The 22,805-nt window shown below is 40.9% G+C and overlaps 1 protein-coding gene across 2 annotated transcripts in view; it reads left to right on the top strand.

Moving 5' to 3' along the window:
* HAT1 (histone acetyltransferase 1) overlaps nucleotides 1-22,805 on the top strand; it is a 195,627-nt gene that overhangs the window by 81,820 nt on the left and 91,002 nt on the right. For both annotated transcript variants that reach the window (XM_029605787.1, XM_029605788.1), the window contains exons 5-8: nucleotides 13,610-13,789; nucleotides 14,088-14,209; nucleotides 14,711-14,815; nucleotides 15,477-15,583. In XM_029605787.1, the coding sequence (XP_029461647.1) occupies nucleotides 13,610-13,789; nucleotides 14,088-14,209; nucleotides 14,711-14,815; nucleotides 15,477-15,583 (514 nt within the window). The remainder of the gene's footprint in view (nucleotides 1-13,609; nucleotides 13,790-14,087; nucleotides 14,210-14,710; nucleotides 14,816-15,476; nucleotides 15,584-22,805) is intronic.

A 22,805-nucleotide genomic window follows, 5' to 3' on the forward strand; every position in this document is an offset into this window, starting at 1 on the left:
GTCGTTAGAAATGTAAACTTATGGTTTAATTTACGCTTTGTAATGTTGGTTGAATATTAATAAAAAGTCTGAACCCTTAAAAAAAACAAAAAAAAAACAAAATAAAAATTATATGCAGTTAGTACATAAAATACACAAAAAATCACCTAAAACTTCAGTTACTTTAAAAAAAATTTTTTAAAAGCTGCTGGTACCAACAGTTTTGGTGCAGAAACCATTGACACTGACAGCGTCAATGCTGAAAAGACAGAACAGATTTGTCATCAATTTTAGTCCCAGAATCTGATAAGCCCTCTAGCCATACATTCAATGCAAGGGATGGGGTATGATTGTTTACAACTACATGAGACATTCCAGTTCTCCCCTGAAGACAACTCTTTTGCTAAAGAGGCTATCATAACAATTACAGTCTGTCATCTGTTCATCCATTTCAGAAGTTGCCAAATGAATGACACCAAACCGTGATCCTCCATCTGATCTCAACAAAAGGCAGAGTGACTAGTACACATTCTTGATTCCGACGATCGGTATGAGCCTTATACTTATCATAATCCTTCACTACCACATTCTCTGGACTCCCTCCAGAGCACTATGGAAACAACTAGGAGCAACACACCTCCTGATGATTTCTCCTATCCATTCATACAAAAATAGCAAAATATACTATTCAAATTACAGGAGGATAGTGAAACTACTGAAGAATTCTCGGGGTTTTGGAACATTTTAAATCACCTAAACAGTTCCAGCGCACAAGGCTATGAAAGAGCTCCAATCTAGGATGTGGGCTAGCCCACTTTTCACAATGCCTGTGGCAAGGAGGATAGACTTGAAAAGCTTCCAGGTCATGAGAAAGTTCAGCTGCCATATGATTCTGTGGTAGTAAAGCGAAGAAATAAAACATTTATGCTAACAATTTTCCAGATAAAGATTACAGATGCCGCAGTTCTTACACCTGACCATCAAGGAAATTTTCAGCCTCATATTTAGGATGCAGAGGAATGCTCTAAACATGTAATAAAATCCATCTATGATCATTTGACATGTCTGCCAGATGTTCAGCCATTGCCATAGCTTCCATACAACTAGCGTGGCTCAGGGCTTGTGGGTTAAAGGAGGATGTGCATTGTAAGTTAGTGGATGCTGCTTGCACTGGTGACAATTTGGTGACAGAGTAAAAGAGACAGTTAACCTTATCAAAGTGCATTGTACAACATTATAAATGCTAACTACTGCCACTACAGATCCTACTTTACAAAGAAGATAACTCTTCTTAGTGTTACACTGAACTTTATTATCCTCAAAAAAGGATATAGATAGATATTTTTTTTTAATTTCTATTCTTTGGCACTTCAAAGCAGATTACATTCAGATACTATAGGTATTCCATAACCCCAGGGGGCTTCCAATCTAAGGGCCAGATTCATTAAGTCTTTTTCCCATTTTGTGTCTTTGGGAAAAACCCTTAGTGAATCAGGTACTAAGTTTGTAGCTGAGGCAACGGAGGGTAAAGTGACATGCCCAAAGTCACAAGGAGCAGCATTGGGATTTGAACCCTGGTTTCCCTAGTTTATAGTATGCTGCTCTAACCACTAGACTACTCTGTGCCTTATATATACTAAAAACAGTGATACCAAAATCTTCAACTTCACAACAGCATCAACAACTGCAGACTAGGCTTTGTGCCAGAGAAGGATATCAACCAAAATCTGCACAACGGTCTATTAAAAAACCTTCTCCTAGTGTTTAACTATAACATACCTTCAGCTTTCAAGAGCCTTCCAATGGAGGGAAGGTTATAATTTTTCAGTTGCCAATGATTTCAAAATACCACAGACCATTGGGTCCTCAGTATCATCTTCAAGGAGTATAGGCTCAATTTTCAGACTTCATTCTCCTTTTGTAGTGCCCTGACCTAGCTGCCAAAGAACAGTGGCCCATATTAAAACAAGAAATAACCTTTATAGGCACATCCTATGCTGCTAATTCTACTGACAGAGGAAAACAAAGGGTTTTACTTAAAATACTTCCTCATTCCCAAGAAATCCAGTGGTCTCTGCTATCCTAGACTTGAGAGATTTGAATACGTATCTCAAAAAACAATAATGGCCACACTACCAGGTACCTCTAGCTCTGGCACTTACACGCATCCCGGGGTTTATGTGCATGGTCGGGCCCATTTGAAAATTGGCCTGGTGCACGTAAACCCCAGGATTTACATGCGCCAGGGTTTTTAAATCTACCCCTTAGATTGTTCCCTTTGCAATCAGAGTTCAGTCTCAGCCAGAAGTTGTGATACATAGCAGCACATTTTGCATGGCTCCATATTTACAATAGTATCTTTAAAAAACATTGACATCAACATTCCCAGCTATTTTCCTGCAAGATACCAATCTCTTTGACATTCTCTTCATTCGTGGACTTGACTTCTGAATCTTCTGTTGGGTCATTCCTTCAATCCTCTTCAGACTTGGGAAATCTTGACTACAGATGCTTCCAATTAAGACTGGGGAGCATATCTAGGGAGCATGTGCTCTCAAGGGACATGGTCCAAACAGGAAAGTTATCTGTGTATAAATGTCTTAAAAATGAAGGCCATGTACAACACCCTTATAGCTTTCAAACTTCTCATAACAGGCAACGTTCTTCAGATCTGAACAGATAACATTGTAGCAATGTTTTATATAAGCAAACAAGTCAGTACAGGATCCTTTAAACTATGCCAGAAATAATCAAGATATGGAATTGAAAATCTTACAGGAGGAGTTGCTTAAATGCAATACATCTTCTAGGCAACTCCAATATTCTAGCAGACTCTTTGAGCCAACATCAACCTCACGAATGATCCCTTCACCATGAGGGAACTCTCAATGGGTCTCGTTGCATCTCCTTTTGACTTCAAACTTCCCTATTATTGTTCCAAGAGACCAGCTCCAAATGCCCTACCATCGTAATAATTTGCAATCTCTTGGTATGCTTTCCCACCAATTCTCTTAATAGCGGAAAAAAAAAAAATCTCCAAGTTATGGAGAGACAAGGGAAAAATTATTCTTACAATGCCATTCTGGTCGGCCAAGTTTGGTTTCTGTGGCTTCAAAGATTAGTGATAGTTCAATTCGTCTAGCTATATACCCATGTCTCCTTTCACAAAACCAAGGATCTCTTCTCTATTTCAGCCTCCATTTTCTAGCTTTGACAGCATGGATTTTGAAAGTAGTCTGTGGAAAGTCATGTCTTTCATTTCATATATCAAAACTTTATTACTGGCAGCAAGGAAATCATCAACAAGATGCTCCTACTACTTCAAGTGGAAAAGATTCTCAGTTTGATGTTCTTATCACCACCAGGATCCTTTCAATGTGAAATTTCTACAGTGTTAATATCTTCTTCACCTCTTCGATTCAGGCTTAAAATCTAACTCAAACGTACATCTCAGTGCCATTGAGGCTTACCATCATCCCTTAGAAAATCTGCCAATCTCTCATATTCCCTTGGTAGCAAGATTTATAAAAGGTCTTTTTTTATCTGTATACTTATATAAGAGAACTTCTAACTCAGTGAGATTTAAATCTGGTATTAACAAAGCTAATGTATCCTCCCTTTCAGTAAATGGCTACTAATGATGCAAAATTCTTGGAAGTTTCTTTTTCTGATAGAAATTGCTTCTGCTTGTAGAGTAAATGAACTTGAAGCATTAATAACCAACCCCTCATTCACTCTGATTTTCAAAACCAGTGGTTTTAAGAACTCTTCCAAAGTTTTTACCGAAAGGAGTTAATTACTTCCACTTGAACCAAACAAACTATAATTGTTCCCATGTTTTTCAATATTTCATTCTAATAAAACAGAGCAAATTCTTTGCACATTAGATTGTAGAAGAGCTCGCCTTTTCTATTTCGATAGAAAAAAAGCCTTTAAGAAAATCTTCCCAGTTTATCTCTCTTGATCCAAATTATCAAGGACATCCTGTTGGAAAACAAATTCTTTTCTGGCTTTCAGACCGCATTATTTTCTGTTACAAAGAAGCGAGGATAAGTCGTCTCGTTAAAGCAAAGCACATCAGATTAGAGCGACTGCCATTTCAGTAAATTTTTTTCATTCAATCTTGATTGAGGACATCTGCAGAGCAGCTACTTGGTCATTTGTGCATATTTTGTCAAGCATTATTGTCTAGAAAAAAAATCTCAAAAGGATAGAACTTTTGGTCACACAGAAATCTTTTCAGGTAGTAGTTTCAACTCTCCCACTTTCCATTCACCACTGGGTTGTTTATCTAAAAAATAAAGGCCTGGATTTATCAAAATGCGGTAAGTATCGCATGCGATAGCAAAAGGGGCGTGGTTTATGCAAATATTCATTTTATCGCAGTTTGCGCTAATTACCTATGCGAAGAGCTAAGTTAGTGCAAATTGCGATAACATTATCGGACTTTTCGATAGGAGCCAGACCTGTTGTATTTCCCATATGTAACCACTGGGGGACCATGTTTGAGAGAGAGACTGGCCGACAGACTGGCCATAATGTCATCTCCCTAGAAAGGTATTTGGTATAGGCCCACCTAGTACCTCGAGGTGAGGGTGAGGTATCAGTATAGGGGGTTAGGGGCCCCTTTGACATTCCATGTTAGACGTACGAACAGAACAGTGGTCTCTTGTGAACATTTGATGACCCTCGGAGTGAGGAAACTCACTCCAAGATGAGATTTGGGCAATGTTCTCTCAATCTAGCTTGATGGACTCTCTACCTGGGTAACATCAAGCTAGGTGGAGAGAACATTGCCCAAATCTCATCTTGGAGTGAGTTTCCTCACTTCAAGGGTCATCAAATGTTCACAAGAGACCACTGTTCTGTTCGTACGTCTAACATGGAATGTCAAAGGGGCCCCTAACCCCCTATCCTCACCTCGAGGTTCTAGGTGGGCCTACCATCCCTCCCTCCCTCCGAAGGCTAGTTCGATGATCTAAATAGGCCTTGCAGGAGACATCGCGCAAGGCGATAAAACCTTACCGCGCCTAACGCACTTCTAAAAGGTGATAAGTCTGTGCAATACCTCTTCGCAGCCAGGCAGACCCAGCCCACTCTCCGCCCCTAACTCCTCCTATTTTCCTGATTTGCATCGTACCATACGATATGGTGCTTTTGCATGCGCTAAGCCCTTAACACATGCGAAAAAGCCTTAGCGCATTTTCAGAAATGACCCCCAAAGTTTGTTTGCAACCTTCAGCTTTGGAGTCCCCTCTTGATTATTGTCCTACTTGTCCCTGGAGAAAGCAAAGTTGCTTATTTGTAACAGTTTTCTTTGTAAACAGAAGGACAGATCAGCTACACAATCCCACCATGATCCCCGTAAAGCTCAGCTGGTGAAAAAATGATGAGACTCGCACAGGGCTAAGAGAGCATGTCCGAGTCAGGGAAATCTGATAACATCACCTCGCTTGTGTGGCTGATTTGTCCTGCTGTCTATGGAGAACACCTTTTACAAGTAAGGAACTTTGCTTTAACAAATTGCTGTGACTGAGCAAGCAGGATATAAGGCCATTCAGAGCTACGTCTGCTGCTGCTGTTTGTTCAGTAACTAGGTATCGCCTTACTTTGCTCACATTACTCTCCTCCTAGGGATTGCATCGCTTTGCTGCATTTTCACCTAGAGCCCAGAGCTGGAACTGACTTTTCATGTTTCTTTCTGGAAGACACCATGACTACTACTCCATTGACTGATCAGTTTTTGTTTTCTGGCACACAATTACAAAACATTTCTTTGACCATACATACAGTGAATTTCATAAAGTGATGGACTTGTTTTCTGGCAAATTACAGCTTTTTTTGTGGACAGCTGCTATAAACTCATAGTAACTGAGGATTAGAAACTGGTTTATAAGTGTTCATTATGGTTCTGCTTGTTGCTCAGCCTCCCCTCCACCAGGGATCTTCAGCGAGCACTGCTCATAGCTGAGCAAATTACCTCCTTGTTGATCATCTGATGCCTTTATCGCCAGGCCTACTTAACCCAGCCTGTCCATTCCCTCAGTGCCTCTTCATTGAGTCATCTCAGTTCTCTAACCTGGCCAGCCTTGCCTTGTTATTCTCTCTTGCCTTGTGGCCTACATCGGCCTCATGCCTTGCCTTGCCTTGTGGCCTACATCAGCCTCATGCCTTGCCTTGTGGCATTCCAGGTCTACCTGGCTTGCTCAATGACCTCATGGGCTTTCCTGTCCAGCCTTGTGGCCTTCGGGCCTTCTAGATTTGTTTAGTCTAGTCCTTGTTCTGCCCTGCCCAGTTCAGTTACTTGTCTGTTTCTCAGACCTTGCCCTTGTCCTTTGTTTCCAGCCTACCTTTGATCCCAGTCTGCCTAGTTCCAGCTCCTGATGCCCTCCGTACCATCCTTGCTTCCAGCCCTGCCTACATCTAGCTTCTGCCGGCTCTTAGTACCAGCCTTGCCTCCAGTCCTGCCTGTATCCAGTTCCCAGCCTGTGCCTGAAGCCAACACCATTCATGGTGTTTGCAAGAAGACATCCTACTGGCCTCCAGAACCCAAGGGCTCAACCTGTAGGGAAGGGGCCTGGCTAGGCATAAGACCAGCCCTATTCCTGCCTTGCAGCCTTATGCCTCTTCTGTGGCCTTGCTCCTTGACTCCATCCAGCCAGACTGTGATAGTTCTATTTCAATAATGCAGTTTAAAATGATTATCTCAGATCTTTGCAAGTAAATTATTGATTTGGACCTTAACTGCTAAGAACATGGTACTGCAACATTTTCATAATCAAATTTTGTATCACTTATTCTCTTTGAATGGGAAATGTTAATCGTGCTAAATATTCTAGGCAAAAAATAGACTTAAAATTACACAAACTTCTAATTGTACTTTTGAACAGTTTATTTTCACTTGAAAATATTTTACCAGTGAACTAAAAGTTAATGTTCTATGATTTCAAGTTAAGGTTGAAATTTGGCATTTTAACACATTTCATCTTTTAAAGAAGCACATAGAAATGGATTTTGATGGCAAGGCTCACTTACTGATTGGCTTGCCCTGGTTTGCTTTGAAGATGCATTAAGATATATTTGTTTAGTTAGTCTGTGAGCCTATGACTGGCCCACTCTAGATTGTGCTAGCACATCAAGGCACCAGTAGGCCATATTGTGCAAGCTTTGTGTTTGACTTTCTAATGCTGAGAAAAAATATAGTAACCTCTGGGACCAATATGCTGTTGGGTACTCGCTTTTTACTATTGATGCTTTGTAGAAATTGCAAAAGAACTAAAAGAGAGACTTTTATTCCTTTTTAAGAAAATGGTTCTACCTTGTCACAGCAGTTTGCAGGCTTAGCTTCTGCCTATTTTTCTTCATGCTGTTTTAAAAAATTAGCTGTTCATTAATACTGTGATTCATGTAAAGATCTTTTCTGTGGAGGAACGCTATCTGGAATGTATGGAATTTGCAACTTTTTAGTTCAGGTATTTAGTTTTCTTACAGCTTTGGGACAAATGGTCTTCACAGTCTTTAGAATTATGGGAACAGGTGTAATGTTGCTGTTTGGATAACTCTCTGTAAAATAAGTAGCTTTCTGGACTGACTACAAAGTAGTTTTTATTTTTTGGAACTTGCAAGAATGAAACTTAACAGACATGACGGGCATTGCGATTTGGCACAAGCACAAATACATGGGATGGATTTCTGCTTGCGTGCCTCAACATAGAGAAAAACTATTTTGTTTCCTAGTGATGCCATAAGTGACAAATGATTCACTTAAGAATAAGAAATGCATCAAAACACAGGCACACCAAAGTATTACACAAGGTACATTTTATGAGTTACAAACTCACTTCATTCCATCCTGCTGAGTTCAATGATCTAAATGGAACAGGCACCAGGGTCAGGATTGTTTTTTGTTTTCAAATTTTACATATCACCCTGCCCAGGTCATCCTACATATATAATGCAAAACGTTAGTGTTCTCAGAGCTTTCTCAGCGATAACTTGTGCACTGTGACACATGCCTCAGATAAGTTTTTTGTTTTGTGTTTTATACTCCCCTGATGATGGCTGATTTGGCCGAAACATTGGCTGATGAGATGGGATTGGATTTTCGGTGATTGAATTTCTGAGGTTCCTGCCTGTGCGTGTATTTGACATTATGCCACTGGCAGTTCTCATCTTACTTGCTTTAAAATATAAAAAAGATTTGACATTTACTTCAAAGGGTAAATAATTTAGGTCTTCAGGATCATAGGCATTTATATTGCCAGGTCCCTCTGTGTCTGATATCCCATTAAAAGTGGACAAAGCCATGGGGCCTGATGGGATTCATCCAAGGATATTGAGGGAGCTCAGAGATGTTCTGGCGGGTCCGCTGTGTGACCTGTTCAATAGATCCCTTGAAACGGGAGTGGTGCCGAGTGATTGGAGAAGAGCGGTGGTGGTCCCGCTTCACAAGAGTGGGAACAGGGAGGAGGCTGGCAACTACAGACCGGTTAGCCTCACTTCGGTGGTGGGAAAAGTAATGGAGTCACTGCTGAAAGAGAGAATAGTGAACTATCTACAGTCCGGAGAATTGATGGACCAGAGGCAACATGGATTCACCAGGGGAAGATCCTGTCAAACAAATCTGATTGACTTTTTTTGACTGGGTAACCAAGGAATTGGATCAAGGAAGAGCACTCGATATCATATACTTGGATTTCAGCAAAGCTTTTGATACGGTTCCGCACAGGAGACTGGTGAATAAAACGAGAAGCTTAGGAGTGAGTGCCGAGGTGGTGACCTGGATTGCAAATTGGTTGACAGACAGAAGACAATGTGTGATGGTAAATGGAACCTTCTCTGAAGAGAGAGTGGTTTTAAGTGGTGTACCGCAAGGATCGGTGTTGGGACCGGTCCTGTTCAATATCTTTGTGAGTGACATTGCGGACGGGATAGAAGGTAAGGTTTGTCTTTTTGCGGATGACACTAAGATCTGCAACAGAGTGGACACGCCGGAAGGAGTGGAGAGAATGAGATGGGATCTAAGGAAACTGGAAGAGTGGTCGAAGATATGGCAGCTGAGATTCAATGCCAAGAAGTGCAAGGTCATGCATATGGGGAGTGGAAATCCGAATGAACTGTATTCGATGGGGGGGGGGGAAAGGCTGATGTGCACGAAGCAGGAGAGGGACCTTGGGGTGATAGTGTCTAATGATATGAAGTCTGCGAAACAATGCGACAAGGCGATAGCAAAAGCCAGAAGAATGCTGGGCTGCATAGAGAGAGGAATATCGAGTAAGAAAAGGGAAGTGATTATTCCCTTGTACAGGTCCTTGGTGAGGCCTCACCTGGAGTACTGTGTTCAGTTCTGGAGACCGTATCTACAAAAGACAAAGACAAGATGGAAGCGGTACAGAGAAGGGCGACCAGGAAGGTGGAGGATCTTCATCGGATGACGTACGAGGAGAGATTGAAGAATCTAAATATGTACACCCTGGAGGAAAGGAGGAGCAGAGGAGATATGATACAGACTTTCAGATACTTGAAAGGTTTTAATGATCCAAAGGCAACGACAAACCTTTACCATAAGAAAAAAATCAGCAGAACCAGAGGTCACGATTTGAAGCTCCAGGGAGGAAGATTCAGAACCAATGTCAGGAAGTATTTCTTCACGGAGAGGGTGGTGGATGCCTGGAATGCCCTTCCGGAGGAAGTGGTGAAGACCAGAACTGTGAAGGACTTCAAAGGGGCGTGGGATAAACACTGTGGATCCATAAAGTCAAGAGGCCGCCAATGAAGAGTGGGTGACTCGCCAGAATGATGGCTACTGCCTGGACACAATACCCTTATTCAATAAACATACACATGGTTACTGTGACTCCAACATCACTCTAAGCCTCAATAGCAAGAGGAAATGTGGAAAAAAGGATTTGCACTCACAAAGCCGGGAGTAGCTGGCTTGTTACGGCGGTTACTACCCCAAACCAAATGTGCCTGATACTTCACTTTCGATGCACATCCAGCATAGCTCTCTGCTCCAACGGCAGGGGAGAAGAAAAACTGATACTTCACGCATATCCAGCATAGCTCTCTGCTTCAACGGCAGGGGAAAAGAAAAACTGATACTTCACGCATACCCAGCATAGCTTCAACGGCAGGGGAGAAGAAAAAAGGATTCACACTCACAAAGCGGGGAGTAGCTGGCTTGTTACGGCGGTTACTACCCCAAACCAAATGTGCCTGATACTTCACTTTCGATGCATATCCAGCATAGCTCTCTGCTTCAACGGCAGGGGAGAAGAAAAAACTGATACTTCACGCATATCCAGCATAGCTCTCTGCTTCAACGGCAGGGGAGAAGAAAAACAACCAATAAGGGCTGTATAACATAGTCTGGGTTAAAACAAATAAGCATGGGTGTAGCTTGCTTATTGCGGCGGTTACTACCCCTACTACCCCTAACTAATCAAGCTAGATATTTCACTTGGATGCAGCTCCATCACTGCTCTCTACATTAATGGTGGGGGAGGAAGGGAAATAGAACCAAGAGCTACGAGAAACAGATAAGTATGAGAGAAAAAATGTGTGAAGCTTGCTGGGCAGACTGGATGGGCCGTTTGGTCTTCTTCTGCCGTCATTTCTATGTTTCTATGTTAAAAGTAACTCAGAGGCATATTTCTACACATTTTTTGGTTACTTGTACTCTCCGCAGCTCTTGGGTTTACGTGTTTCTGGACTTAGTGGTTTGCATTTGGTTCTGTTTGATACCTTACAACATAGATTGGCAAATCAAGAAGTATGTTGTGTCTCTCAGCTTTATAGTATACTGATGTACTTTCCCAGTACTACAGCTTTCCTTTTATATATAGGGTATATTTGTGTCTTTGATTTTCTTTTACATTTGTAATTAGCTATGTGTATGGATGTATTACCTCTTACGTAAATATTTTATAATCTGTTTTCTTAGGAATCTCAACGCACAATTAAACTCTGGAATTTGTTGCCAGAGGATGTGGTTAGTGCAGTTGGTGTAGCTGTGTTTAAAAAAGGATTGGGTAAGTTCTTGGAGGAGAAGTCCATTACCTGCTATTAATTTAGTTGACTTAAAAAATAGCCACTGCTATTACTAGCATCAGTAACATGGGATAGACTTAGGTTTTGGGTACTTAGGTTCTTATGGCCTGGATTGGCCACTGTTGGAAACAGGATGCTGGGCTTGATGGACCTTGGTCTGACCCAGTATGGCATGTTCTTATGTTCTCAAATTCACTTTACTTGATCCAGACTTGAGTGGAGCCCTTGGCTGCTTCCACACACACTGCCATGCTCAAATATGCCTGGGTTAGCCACCCAACACTTCTGCACTCCCATTAAACCAATTACCACAAGAAGTGGGGAACCCAAGGCTTTGCTGCCATTGGGCTACCACTTACACTTTCTGGAGTTTTCTTTTCAGTTTCATCCATTGCCCTCACCTTCTGCATGCTCTCCCTGCTGCTCAACAGTGTGCCAGGCCTGGCATGTACCTCTAGTGGCTCAGAGCCCAGGCTCCTTTGGGTTTCTCCCTGCACTTGCTCATAGCGGATGGCTGAATGTTGGTGGTGCTCCTCTCTTTCATGGGCTGTTAACATTGTATTTATCCAGAGAGTGGAAACTTGTCAAGAGCTGATCCTAGTTTGCCTCTAGCTTGTTATGCTGTCATTGGGATAAATCAGTGATCACATTTCTGTTAAAACATTCTTACAGTTTTCAGATTCTTGAAAGCAGCATAACTGGTTTAATTTCAATTTATTGTGCTGTAAAAATGGGTTATATCTGTTGCAGTAATTGACTTCATTTTATTTTCCATTATCTCTGAAAAATGTATTGCATCTGTCTCTTTTTTTGGACTCAGAGTGGGAATCCCTGGATAAAGAGACTATGATGTAAAAAGTAATAACTACTTTGATTAGTACATGCCCAGTTTTGTATGTAAACTATTGAGGAATCAAGATGATATGCTTACTAGAGAGACTAAGGAGGTCTGTTTCCTTTTTGTTTTGATAAATCATTTTCTGAGAACTTTAACTTATCCAATGCTGCCTTGTAATAAGAATGAAAAAAAAAAATAACAGCTCTGCTGCATGCATGGTTGAGCTGATGCCATAATTCTTGTATTGAAGATGAAATTAATGCAGTCCAATATAGGAACAAATTCTGAGTATGGTAGAGGCTACTTAATAGTTTATTTTGTAGACACAAAGCATGATAAATATGTGTTGGCAGCACCACAGTATTGAGAATAAACATTTTTTGCTGCATGTTTTGCGTGGTTCCCTAAACTCAAAATGTAACTGAATGATGGTAAAGAGCTATTCATCTGCAGGTGCATTGCTTCTACTTAGGGGATGATGGTTGAAAGGACAGGGAATTAGTAGCATGTTGTATTAGCCTTTTGTAGAGTATTTTGTCCTCAGCATCTTAATTTCCCTGTTTTGAATGCTAAGTAGCAAGAGTCTTAGTTTAGAACTAATACCCATCATGCATGTACACGGTGTGAAAGAGCTGCTTAGTAAGTTAACACACAGTGTTCTTGTGTCAGTTCTTGTGGAAATAGATACAATACAAACATTACAGCTGAACTTGCAGCAAACTCCATTGAGTAAAAACCTGGGCTCATTGTCCCAACATCTACCCCCGCCCTCCCGCAAAAAAAAAGTTTGAATAGAATACAAGCTCATTTTGTTGAATGTAATGCCAGGCTTTTAGGGGCTGCATTGAGGAGCAAGGTTTTGTTAAGTTGAGACCAATTCATTAAGTTTTATTGCCTGGTGAGAAGCAGTAATACGTTATTGTGAGACTTCATCAAATATTCATGGTTAAAGATAAGTAGCAAATGTATTCAATCAAGTGGTCTTTCTGGGATCTGAAAGGGAATATGAAGTCTGCTCAGCTGACAGTCTGAACAGTCACTGTGCCTGTTTAACAAGCTGAATTCAAAGCTCTGCCTATGATTTGGTTTACAAGGTGTTGTCTTTTTTATATATTTGTAAATTGAAGTTGTTAAAAACTGTGCAAGAAACTTAGAATTGCATGATATCGTTTTTGATCATTTTAAGTAAGTATAAATGCAGGTGGGGCACTTTTGCTATTGGGCATGGAGGTTCTTTTGCCCCTTATTTTTCAGGCTTCTGTTTGTCACTGGCATTGCAGCACCTGTGCCTTGGCAGTAGAGGTGAGATGTGCTAGCTGGAATTAATGCTTTATAGATATGCTCCGTCTGAGGGTACATGAGTGACATGTACCAGCAGCTTCATTTGCAGAATAATTCTTTTTCACAAACTCATCTGATTTTTACTTGTGAGTTGAGAAGACTGAGCCTGAGATCGATCTCTACTTTTTTCCTTCACCTCACCTTGCTGGTGGCCCTTATCTGCATGAGGGTATGTTGGTACCTATGTGGCAGTTTGTGGCACTATTACAACTACTAGGGATTACTGAATTTTCTTTTCTCGCCAGTCCCCTCAAATCTCAGGGTGAGCAAGTCTGAGTAATTTTTTTTGGCTAGTGCAGTTAGACCTGGAATTTCATGCTTGGATTGAATATATGACCATCCTTCATATAAAATTGTCCCTCTAATTCTTTATTTTTTTTTAATTTTTTTTGTCTTCAGGCTGATGATGTTGAAAGCAAAATTCGAGAAATAATTCCTCCTGTATTTTGTACCAATACGGATGACTTTATCTCTTTGCTGGAAAAAGAGGTGAATTTTATACCCTTTGGGACAATACTTCACACATATTCTGTCCATAATGAGGATGCTGGAGAAGATATTGCATATCAGATTTGCAAGGTAATAAAAAAAAAAAATGTAAGGTCACAGTGCTGTCATGTCACAAGTGGATGCTTTCCCAGATACTTTGATACACTTTCATTCAGTTTGGTGTGGTCCTGTCTATTTTGGCCCAGCTGCATGATACAGATCACTCTTAGTGCTTGTATATGAGAGACTGCCTGTACCTTTAGCATTCCATGTGCTGCGTTACACTGGAGAATTTTCCTGCTAGACTTTTTCCCACAGGAGCGTGCAAGGGTGTTCTTGGGGTTATTGGTGATGAGCTTCTCCTGATTTTTCATGACTGTTTCCCTAGGCGGACATGACCTGTCCGGGCTTTCGAGAGTATCATGAAAGGCTTCAGACCTTCTTGATGTGGTTTATTGAAACAGCTAACTTTATTGATGTGGACGATGAAAGATGGGACTACTTTCTAGTGTAAGTACAGTTCTAAAGCAACAGTAGACCTTATTACCTCCACAAAGCCTTCATTTTAATTGTAGCTTGCCAATTACTTGGGACACTATAATGATATTTTTCCGGGAAAGAAAAGCCATTGTTTCTGGGGCTATGAGTTTTCCTTCATTATGCGTGGGGAGACCTTCAGAATAGAGCTGAATTAAATGCTGTTGTCTGTTGGAGCTCTGAATGTAGGCTTAAACAGTAAAATGAGCTTTGCCTGTGTTTTCTTTTACTTGCCACCTATTCATCTTTACAATAGGCAAGTGCACTGAAGTGATGTAAAGAGGTCTGATTTATCCAAGTTGCTGCACACCAATTAAGTGAATTGTTCATTCAGAGCATAGCAGGTGTAGCCGTTGGGCCCTTGCGGAGTAGCTTGCTGACACTGAAAATCCAGCCGGAGAATGGAAAAGAAAATGGACACTGCATGGGAGCGCGACTGTAATTGACCTGCCTGGCTCTCTGTTTTATCTGCAGATTTGAGAAGTATAATAAGGACGGAGCTACGCTCTTTGCGACCGTAGGCTACATGACAGTCTATAATTACTATGTGTACCCAGACAAAACCCGGCCACGTGTAAGGTAATTGGCAGTGTAACACGTGCCTTGTCTTTTATTTCAGAAGAGAGTGCTGCTGAAGTTCCCAGTTCTGCTTATAATGGTGGTGGTTTAAAAAAAAAAAAAATCCTCCTTGACTTAATTAGTAAATGCTCTGCTATTTATTTCATCAGTTTCCATTGAGCCTAGTGCAAATAAATCAAAATACATTATATATTTTTTTATACGTTAAATTTTTATTGACATAATAGGATTAAGCATGACTTAAAATATTACCTATTGTGTCAAGAAATAGTTTGCAAATAGTTATTTCTGGTTTGCTTGTAATAGTCTCTTTAATGTGACAAAAATATTTGATTAAATGTGAATTTGTATAGTGGATCTTACACTCATACAATTAATATTTTTTTTATTGTGTATTATTAAAGTGGGGTGCCATGCATCCACTTAACGTAGTCAGTAGACAGTGGGACCTGCATATTGCGTTATATTAATTAATGAGAACATTTGCTTTACAGTAAACTTTTATTTCAATGCAGACCTGAAACTTTAGCTTTTAATGTCAGCATATTCAAAATAAAATGCATGCCATACATCTTTTTGGGGTGCTAGCATGCTCGTCAGACATATTTTGTTCTGATTTTGTTTAATTTTACCAAAAAAATGCTTTTTCTCTTCTGTGTAGCCAGATGCTGGTTTTGCCTCCGTTCCAAGGAGAAGGCCATGGAGCTCAGCTTTTGGAATCTGTTCATAGATACTACATTTCCTCTCCCAAGGTGATGGACATTACAGGTACTACATGTGACTATCATAGAATTAGATGCATCAGCAGGATGAGATATTCCATGATGCCTGGAAAGAGTACAACCATAGTGCAAAGCTCTGATCTGTGATTAACAGGTGTTGACGTCAGCTAAGGCTGACATTAAACAGTGCCCTGTTTTATGCATGTGCATTAAATACATCCATTGGATGTATTTAATGCCTTGTTCAATGAGAATAGGGCCTAGTTTGCATGGAAATGAGCTCCGTAATTTAGACCTGAGGGCCTCCATAATGATATGCAGCTACACATTTAAAAACTCTGTTTAAGAATAAAGATAGATCTCGAGCTCCTGGCACTGCTATGCGACCTTCAGAAATCTGTTGATAGGAAGAGAATTAACTTAATGATATAAAAACCCATTGTTAATGAAGATTAAAAATAGTAGTAGAAATAATAAATACAGGATTTTGTAAGCCTGGGGGAGTGAGCATATAAATGACAGATGAAATGTAATGTGATCAAGTTCAAAATGATGCACATAGGGAAAAATAATCCTATCTATATGGAACAGTGCTGGATTCCATATTAGGAGTAATCACCCAGGAAAAAAATCTTGGAGCAACTGTGGACAATACATTGAAATCCTTAGCTCAGTGTGCAGTGGAAGTCAAAAAAGAAAATAGAATGTTAGAAATTAGTCAGAAAGAAATGGAGAATAAAATTGTGAATGTTAGGTTCTGTATAGATCTATGGAGTGACCTCTCCTTGAATATTGTGTGCAGTTTTTGTCACCCCATCTTATGAAAGATATATAGCAGGACTACAAAAGGTACAGAGAATGGCATAAAAAATGATAAAGAGAATGGAATGGTTCTCTTATGAAGAAAGGCTAAACAAGTTAGGACTCTTCAGCTTAGAGAAAAGAAGACAGAGAGGATATGATAGATGAGTGTGGTGCATCAAGTAAATAGGATGAATAATTTGTTCCATTTCAATAGCAGTAAGATTGAGACACTTCATGAAACTAGCAGGTGGCAGATTTACAGTAAAACAAATTGAAGAAAGTATTTTTTTCATTCAACACACAGTTAAGCTGTAGAATTCGTTGCTGGAGAATAAGTCCAAAAACAATTGTTAGCCAGGTGGACTTGCGGAAAGCTTTTCCCTAGGAGTGGAAAACAAGGTAATGGATCTACCTGATGACCTGGATTGGTCACTGTTAGGATACTGGGCTCAGTCAGACCCGGTGCGACCGGGTGTGCATACTGTACATTTGCATGGAGCGGCACACCTGGGGAAGGTGGCAAGCTGGCTGCAACAGGAGAAGCCATAGGGCCCCCGGTGGAGCCTAACCTGCTGGCGGCCAAAGAAGGAGAGAGGCCCGGCTGAACAGAAGTCAATCCAGCAGCTTAAAATGAGATACCAATGTCCCTGGGCGTGTGCTCGTCCCGCCTACAACTTTATTTGCGGGCGCACACAGCTGCTTCCCTCCCCCCACCCCCCCCAAACATGAAGACTGCGGCGCCATGGGTGGAGCTCATCCCACCACAGCCCCAACAAAAACAGGAGGCCTGCAGGGCCATGATGGAGCTTATCCCACCATAGCCAGTGACAACAGGAAGCCCATAGGGCCGTGGTGGAGCTCATCCCATTTCGGCCCGATGACAACAGGCGGCCGTGTGTGTGAACGAGTGGCAGCCTATATGTGTCTGTGAGAGCCTGTGTGTGGGGGTTGTGTATGTATGAGAGAGAGGGAGTATGTGTGCCTGTGTGAGAGCCTGTGTGCTTGTGTATGTGTTTGTGTGCCTGTAAGATCCTGTGTGTCACATATAGTCTCTCATAAGCATGCACAAATACACATATATTTGTGAGGGAAAGGGAGCCTGTGTATGTGAGAGAGAGGGGGAGAGTGTGCGAGAGAATGAATGTGGTGTTGTGCGTGTGTGTGAGAGAGACGATAAAATGTTTGCGGCCCAACCTCCCCCAATCCATGATGATTTCAGGGTGACTGTAAATCAAAAGATCCCATGTATGGAGAGCAGGAGATGTTTTAAATCCTTATTAGTTTTAATTATTGGGTGTAATTTGATGTTTCTACTCTTTTGAAATATTTAATTTTTTTAGGGGAATAGAACATTTTTTAATTATTGGAATTTTTATTCATCAGATGTTTTGAAATATTTTATTGGTGTTTGGGAAATTTTTGATATTTTATTCATTAACTGGTTTGAAATATTCTTTTTATGAATATGATTTTACTGTTATGAATGTTTTATATTTTTTTATTTTATTTAATGTTTTATGAAGAATGGTACTGTCTCTGTTTTTCCATTGTTGCTCTGCATATAGAGGCTGGCTTATTGTGGGTTCCAGTTCAGTAGTTCTCAGCACATTTTGTTTATACTTTCTGATCTCTTTATTCAATATTTGGTCAGGGTCTCTCTGTGTTCTGCATATGTGACCGAGGTGAGGTATTTTGCTGACATGTAATTTCTGTGTAGGGATCTATAGCAGCCTGGTTTCCTAATAAGAGTTTTATTGGTGTTCTAGGACCTTGTGAAATATGTGCAGTGTTGGCTTTTCATATATTAGGCTGTTAGGGTTGTTTTGGTATAGGAGATTTACTATATTGTAATAATAATTCTGTTTATTCATGGCTTTATGAGGGTCAAGCACACATATAAAAAGTATAATTCCATAGGAGTTCCAAGAGTCTCTTTTTTTGCAGAGTTTTCTGGTTCGCACCACAGGAGTGCATGTAAATATAATATATATGCATGTTTATTTATTTATTTAATCGTTTTTATATACCGAAGTTTAGCTAGATGCCTTCTTGTAAGTGTTATTGCCTCAGAAGACTGTACTTTTGAATGTTCATCATGTAAAATGTGTTAAATGCATAATTTAATTGTGTCTGTAAAAGGTGTGGGAGTGTATGGATGGGTGGTGGATGTGCAAGATTGTAAGGTTTGCCTAGAGTACCTAATACCCTATCCATGGGTTACATTTACATTTATTAAATTTGTGAATCACCTAACTCAAAATAGGCCTAGGCAATGAACATAATAAAACATACATAATAATTAAAAACAGCAAAACGAAAATCAAATATAAAAGCAAACTAAAAAACACAAAACTAATAGCAATATAAATCATGATAAAACTGAAATAAAATACAGTAGTAAAATAAAGTTAAAATAAGGCATTAATACATTTTAAACAAAAACAGTTTTAAGAAGTCCCTTAAGTCTTGCCTGGTGAATCTCTAAAGGAAGAGAATTCCATAATTATGGGCCAACTATAGAGAATGAACATTTTCCAGTGGTGTGAAAGTGTGCGGCTTGGGGAGATGGAACATCTAATAGGCCTTGTTGAGAAGAGTGTAAAGTTCAGGAGGATTGATAATATTTCAGGATTGCATTTGCCCATGGCTCTGGGATGGGTGTAGGCATGTCAGTTTTTAAAAATATAGATTGCAGGAGAGAGCTGGGCTTTATTTGACTGGCCCGGGACTGAGACTGAATGAATGGAGGGGGGACAGCACAGTAATTGTTTGCACAGGGCAGCAAAAAAGCTAGCACTAGCCCTAGGCTCAATATTTGTTTATTATTTATTTATTTGTTGATTTTTATATACCGACATTCGTCGGAACATCATGCCGGTTTACATTGTAACAAATTAACATGAGAGTGAAATACAATAAACAGGGATGGGGAAGGGGGGAGCAGCAATGACGGAGGAGAGAGGGCAGCAGTAGGAAGGATAGGGAAAGAGAGAAATTTGATAGGAACAATTGAAGAATATAAATTAACAATAGACAATATATGTACAGGTGGGCTGGTAGGTACCAGACCATTGATGGCAGTGAAAGGGAGAGGTGGGGGGAGGAGAGGGAGGGACAGGGTAGGATAAGCTTAGGGTGGAGGAGGGGAACTTATAACACAATATTTAGGAGTCTTTGCTTGGGGGAAGAAACACTGTATTTTGGAGTCTTTGCTTGGGGGGAAGAATAGGGGAGAAAGAGGAGAGGCAGATAGGAGGGGAGAGTGAGTGGGCTAAGGGGTTAGAGTGCAAGCTAAGTTCGATCAACATCTGGATACGCTAATGTAAAGTGCCAGGTTTTGAGCCCTTTTTTAAATTTAGACAGGTTAGGTTCTAGACGAAGGGCCGTGGGAAGGGCCGGCAATGGAGAAAGCCTTTCTCTGGTTGAGGTGTGGCGAGCAGGTTTTAGGGAGGGGGTGTATAGAGTTCCAGCAAGGTTGGATCTGGAGGGGCGGGTTGATGATCGGAAAAGTGGTGCATTCTCGAGCCAAGTGTGATTTTGATTGTACAATAGATTGTGGAGAATGGTGAGTGTTTTGTATTTTATGCGGGAGGCTATGGGTAACCAGTGGAGGCCTTTTAGGATAGGGGTAATGTGATCAGGTTTACGTGTGTTTGTGAGAATTCTGGTCATGGCATTCTGTAATAGTTGGAGGGGTTTGATAGTGGAGAGAGGAAGGCCCAGAAATAAAGAATTGCAATAGTCCAGTTTAGTTAAGATAGTTGCCTGTAGGACTGGGTGGAGGTCTTGGGTATATACCAGGGGTTTAAGTTTCTTTAGGATGTGCAATTTGAAAAAACCTGTTTTTATGGTATTGTGGATGTGAGATTTGAAATTTAAATGTTGGTCAAGATAGACACCGAGATCTCTCACATTGCAGGTGAATGCGTCGGGAGGAGGGTTGGTGTTGCTTAAGGCAGGGAGCGAGCGAGCTGGGGGATTGGAGATTGTGAGGAGCTCCGTTTTTGTTACATTTAAAGCGAGATGTAGGTTTGAGAGGAGGGTGTTGATTGAAGTAAGGCAAGAATCCCAAAATTGTAATGTTTTGGGGAGGGATTCTTGAAGCAGGATGAGGATTTGAATGTCGTCAGCATACATGAAGAACTTTAGGCCAAGATCAGAGAGGAGATAGCAGAGGGGAAGGAGATAGATATTGAAGAGCGTGGAAGAGAGGGAGGCCCTGTGTGAGGGGAATGTGGGATGATTCACAATTGGCTATTTTTACGGTGTAATTTTTGTTGTTGAGATAAGAGAACCATTGCAACACAGAACCTGTGACACCAATTTCAGCAAGGCGAGTGTGGAGTATGGTATGATTGACGGTGTCAAAGGCAGCAGATATGTCAAGTAGGTCCAGTATGTATGATTGACCATGGTCCAATCCCTTGAGTATAGTGTCAGAAAGGGTAAGAAGGAGGCTTTCGGTGTTACGGGCTTTACGAAAACCAAATTGAACCCGGGTGAAGGGTGTTGTGCTCTTCAAGGAATTTGGTAAGCTGGATATTGACTATTTTCTCCATTATTTTTGCTATGAAAGGCAAGTTAGAAATAGGGCGATAGTTAGCTAGGATATTGGGGTCGAGGTTAGGTTTTTTTTTAGGAGGGGTTTGACTACTGCATGTTTAAGGGGGTCGGGTACTTTGCCATGTGAGAGGGAGCAGTTTATTATGTCAACCAGGAGTTTTGAAATGGTGGCGGGGATGGAAAGAAGAGTCTTAGTGGAGATTATATCTGATGAATGTGTGGCGGGTTTAGCCTTTTGGAGGATTCGTTCAATCTGTTTAGGAGAGGTGAGTTCAAGGGACTCAAGGTTAGCGCTTGAATTTTTGGGGAGGGGGTTGACAGGGGAGGGATTAACAGGGAAACATTGGAGGACATAGTGATTTTGTTTCTTAAAAACATGGCAAGTTCCTCACATTTAATGCTGGCATTTTCTTCAGTGGAGGGAGGGGGTTGTTAGTTCAGTGACATAAGAAAAGAGAGCATTGGAATTGAATTGGTAGTCATGTATTTTGGCGGAATGGTAGTCTCATTTTGCTTTTAGGGTGGATTGTCTGTATGAGTGAAGAGAAGATTTGTAGGCAGCTGCGTGAGCTGGGGATGGAGTCTTTCGCCAGGCTCTTTCTTTATTTCTTAATTCATTTTTTAGCTTTTTTAATTCAGTAGTGTACCAAGCTTTTTTTTACTGACTTATGGGAAGTTTTCTTTTTTACTATAGGGCAGACTTCATTGGCTATAGTGGCGGTGAGATTGTTCCAAGATGATAGTGAAATATCAGGGTTGGTAAGGTCAATGCTCTGTGATTTTTCTTCGAATGCTATAATGAGTTTCAGTAGAGCAGGGTTTATGGTAGGAGATAGTGCTGTAGGGGGAGGGTAGGATGATGGGTGGGGGTGTTTATGGTGAGGAGAACATTTATAAGGGAGTGGTCGGACCATAGGACTGGGATTGTAGAAGGGGGTATGGTGAGATTGAATGTTAGCATTAATGAATATAAGATCAAGAGTATGACCTGCTCTATGTGTGGGGGTTGTGATCAGTTGTCTGAAGCCTATAGCTTGAAGGGTATTTAGGAAGAGTTCACAAGATGGGGAGAGAGGGAGGGCATCTACGTCGAGGTTGAAATCTCCTAGAATTATGGCAGGGGTGTCAATAGTGATGTCTGATAAAAATTCGATGAGGGGGGACGGATCCTGATCAAGCTGCCCTGGGGGGGGTGTATATGAGGCAAACTTGTAGTTCTTTGGCTTTGAAGAGGCCAATTTCAAGTTTATGGGGGCAGTGATCTTTTGAGGTTTAAGGTTGAGATTTTTTTTGCAGCAAGGATGAGGCCTCCGCCTCTTTTTTTTGGGTCTCAGAATTGAGAAAATATTGTAGGACTGGGTAGGTAGCTGATTGATGAAGACTTGGTCAGTATCCTTAAGCCAGGACTCAGAGATGGCACAGATGTCTGGATTGGTGTCTGTAAGCAGGTCAAATAAAATCGGAGCTTTTTTTGAAATAGATTTGAGCATTAAAGAGAAGTATTGCTATGGTAAAGAGGCCTAAGAATTGTGCAAGGGGAGATACCATGATAGGTATGAGGTGTTTGCTGTGAGATGGGGGGGGGTAAGGGTTTGTGGGGGGGGGGGGGGTGATGTATATGTGGGATGGAGAGAGGGTACATTATAGTATAGGGCAAATTGGCGAGGGATGAGAAGAGATAGATGTTAACAGCAAATGTTGCTACAATGCTGGTGCCAGATAGGTATAGTCAAGCGACACAATTCAGTTAACAAGGTGGGTGGGGTGCGAGAAATCTGCAGGAAATGCGGAGAAGCAAGTAAATAAGCGAGTAACAGAATTGGCAATACTAAAGGAAAAACAGTGCAGGAGATTACAACTAATTGAGGCTGAGCCTAAATAAGCATATCACAGAACTTATT

The sequence above is a fragment of the Rhinatrema bivittatum genome, chromosome 6 (assembly GCF_901001135.1).
Source record: "Rhinatrema bivittatum chromosome 6, aRhiBiv1.1, whole genome shotgun sequence".
Classification (NCBI taxonomy): Eukaryota; Metazoa; Chordata; class Amphibia; order Gymnophiona; family Rhinatrematidae; genus Rhinatrema; species Rhinatrema bivittatum.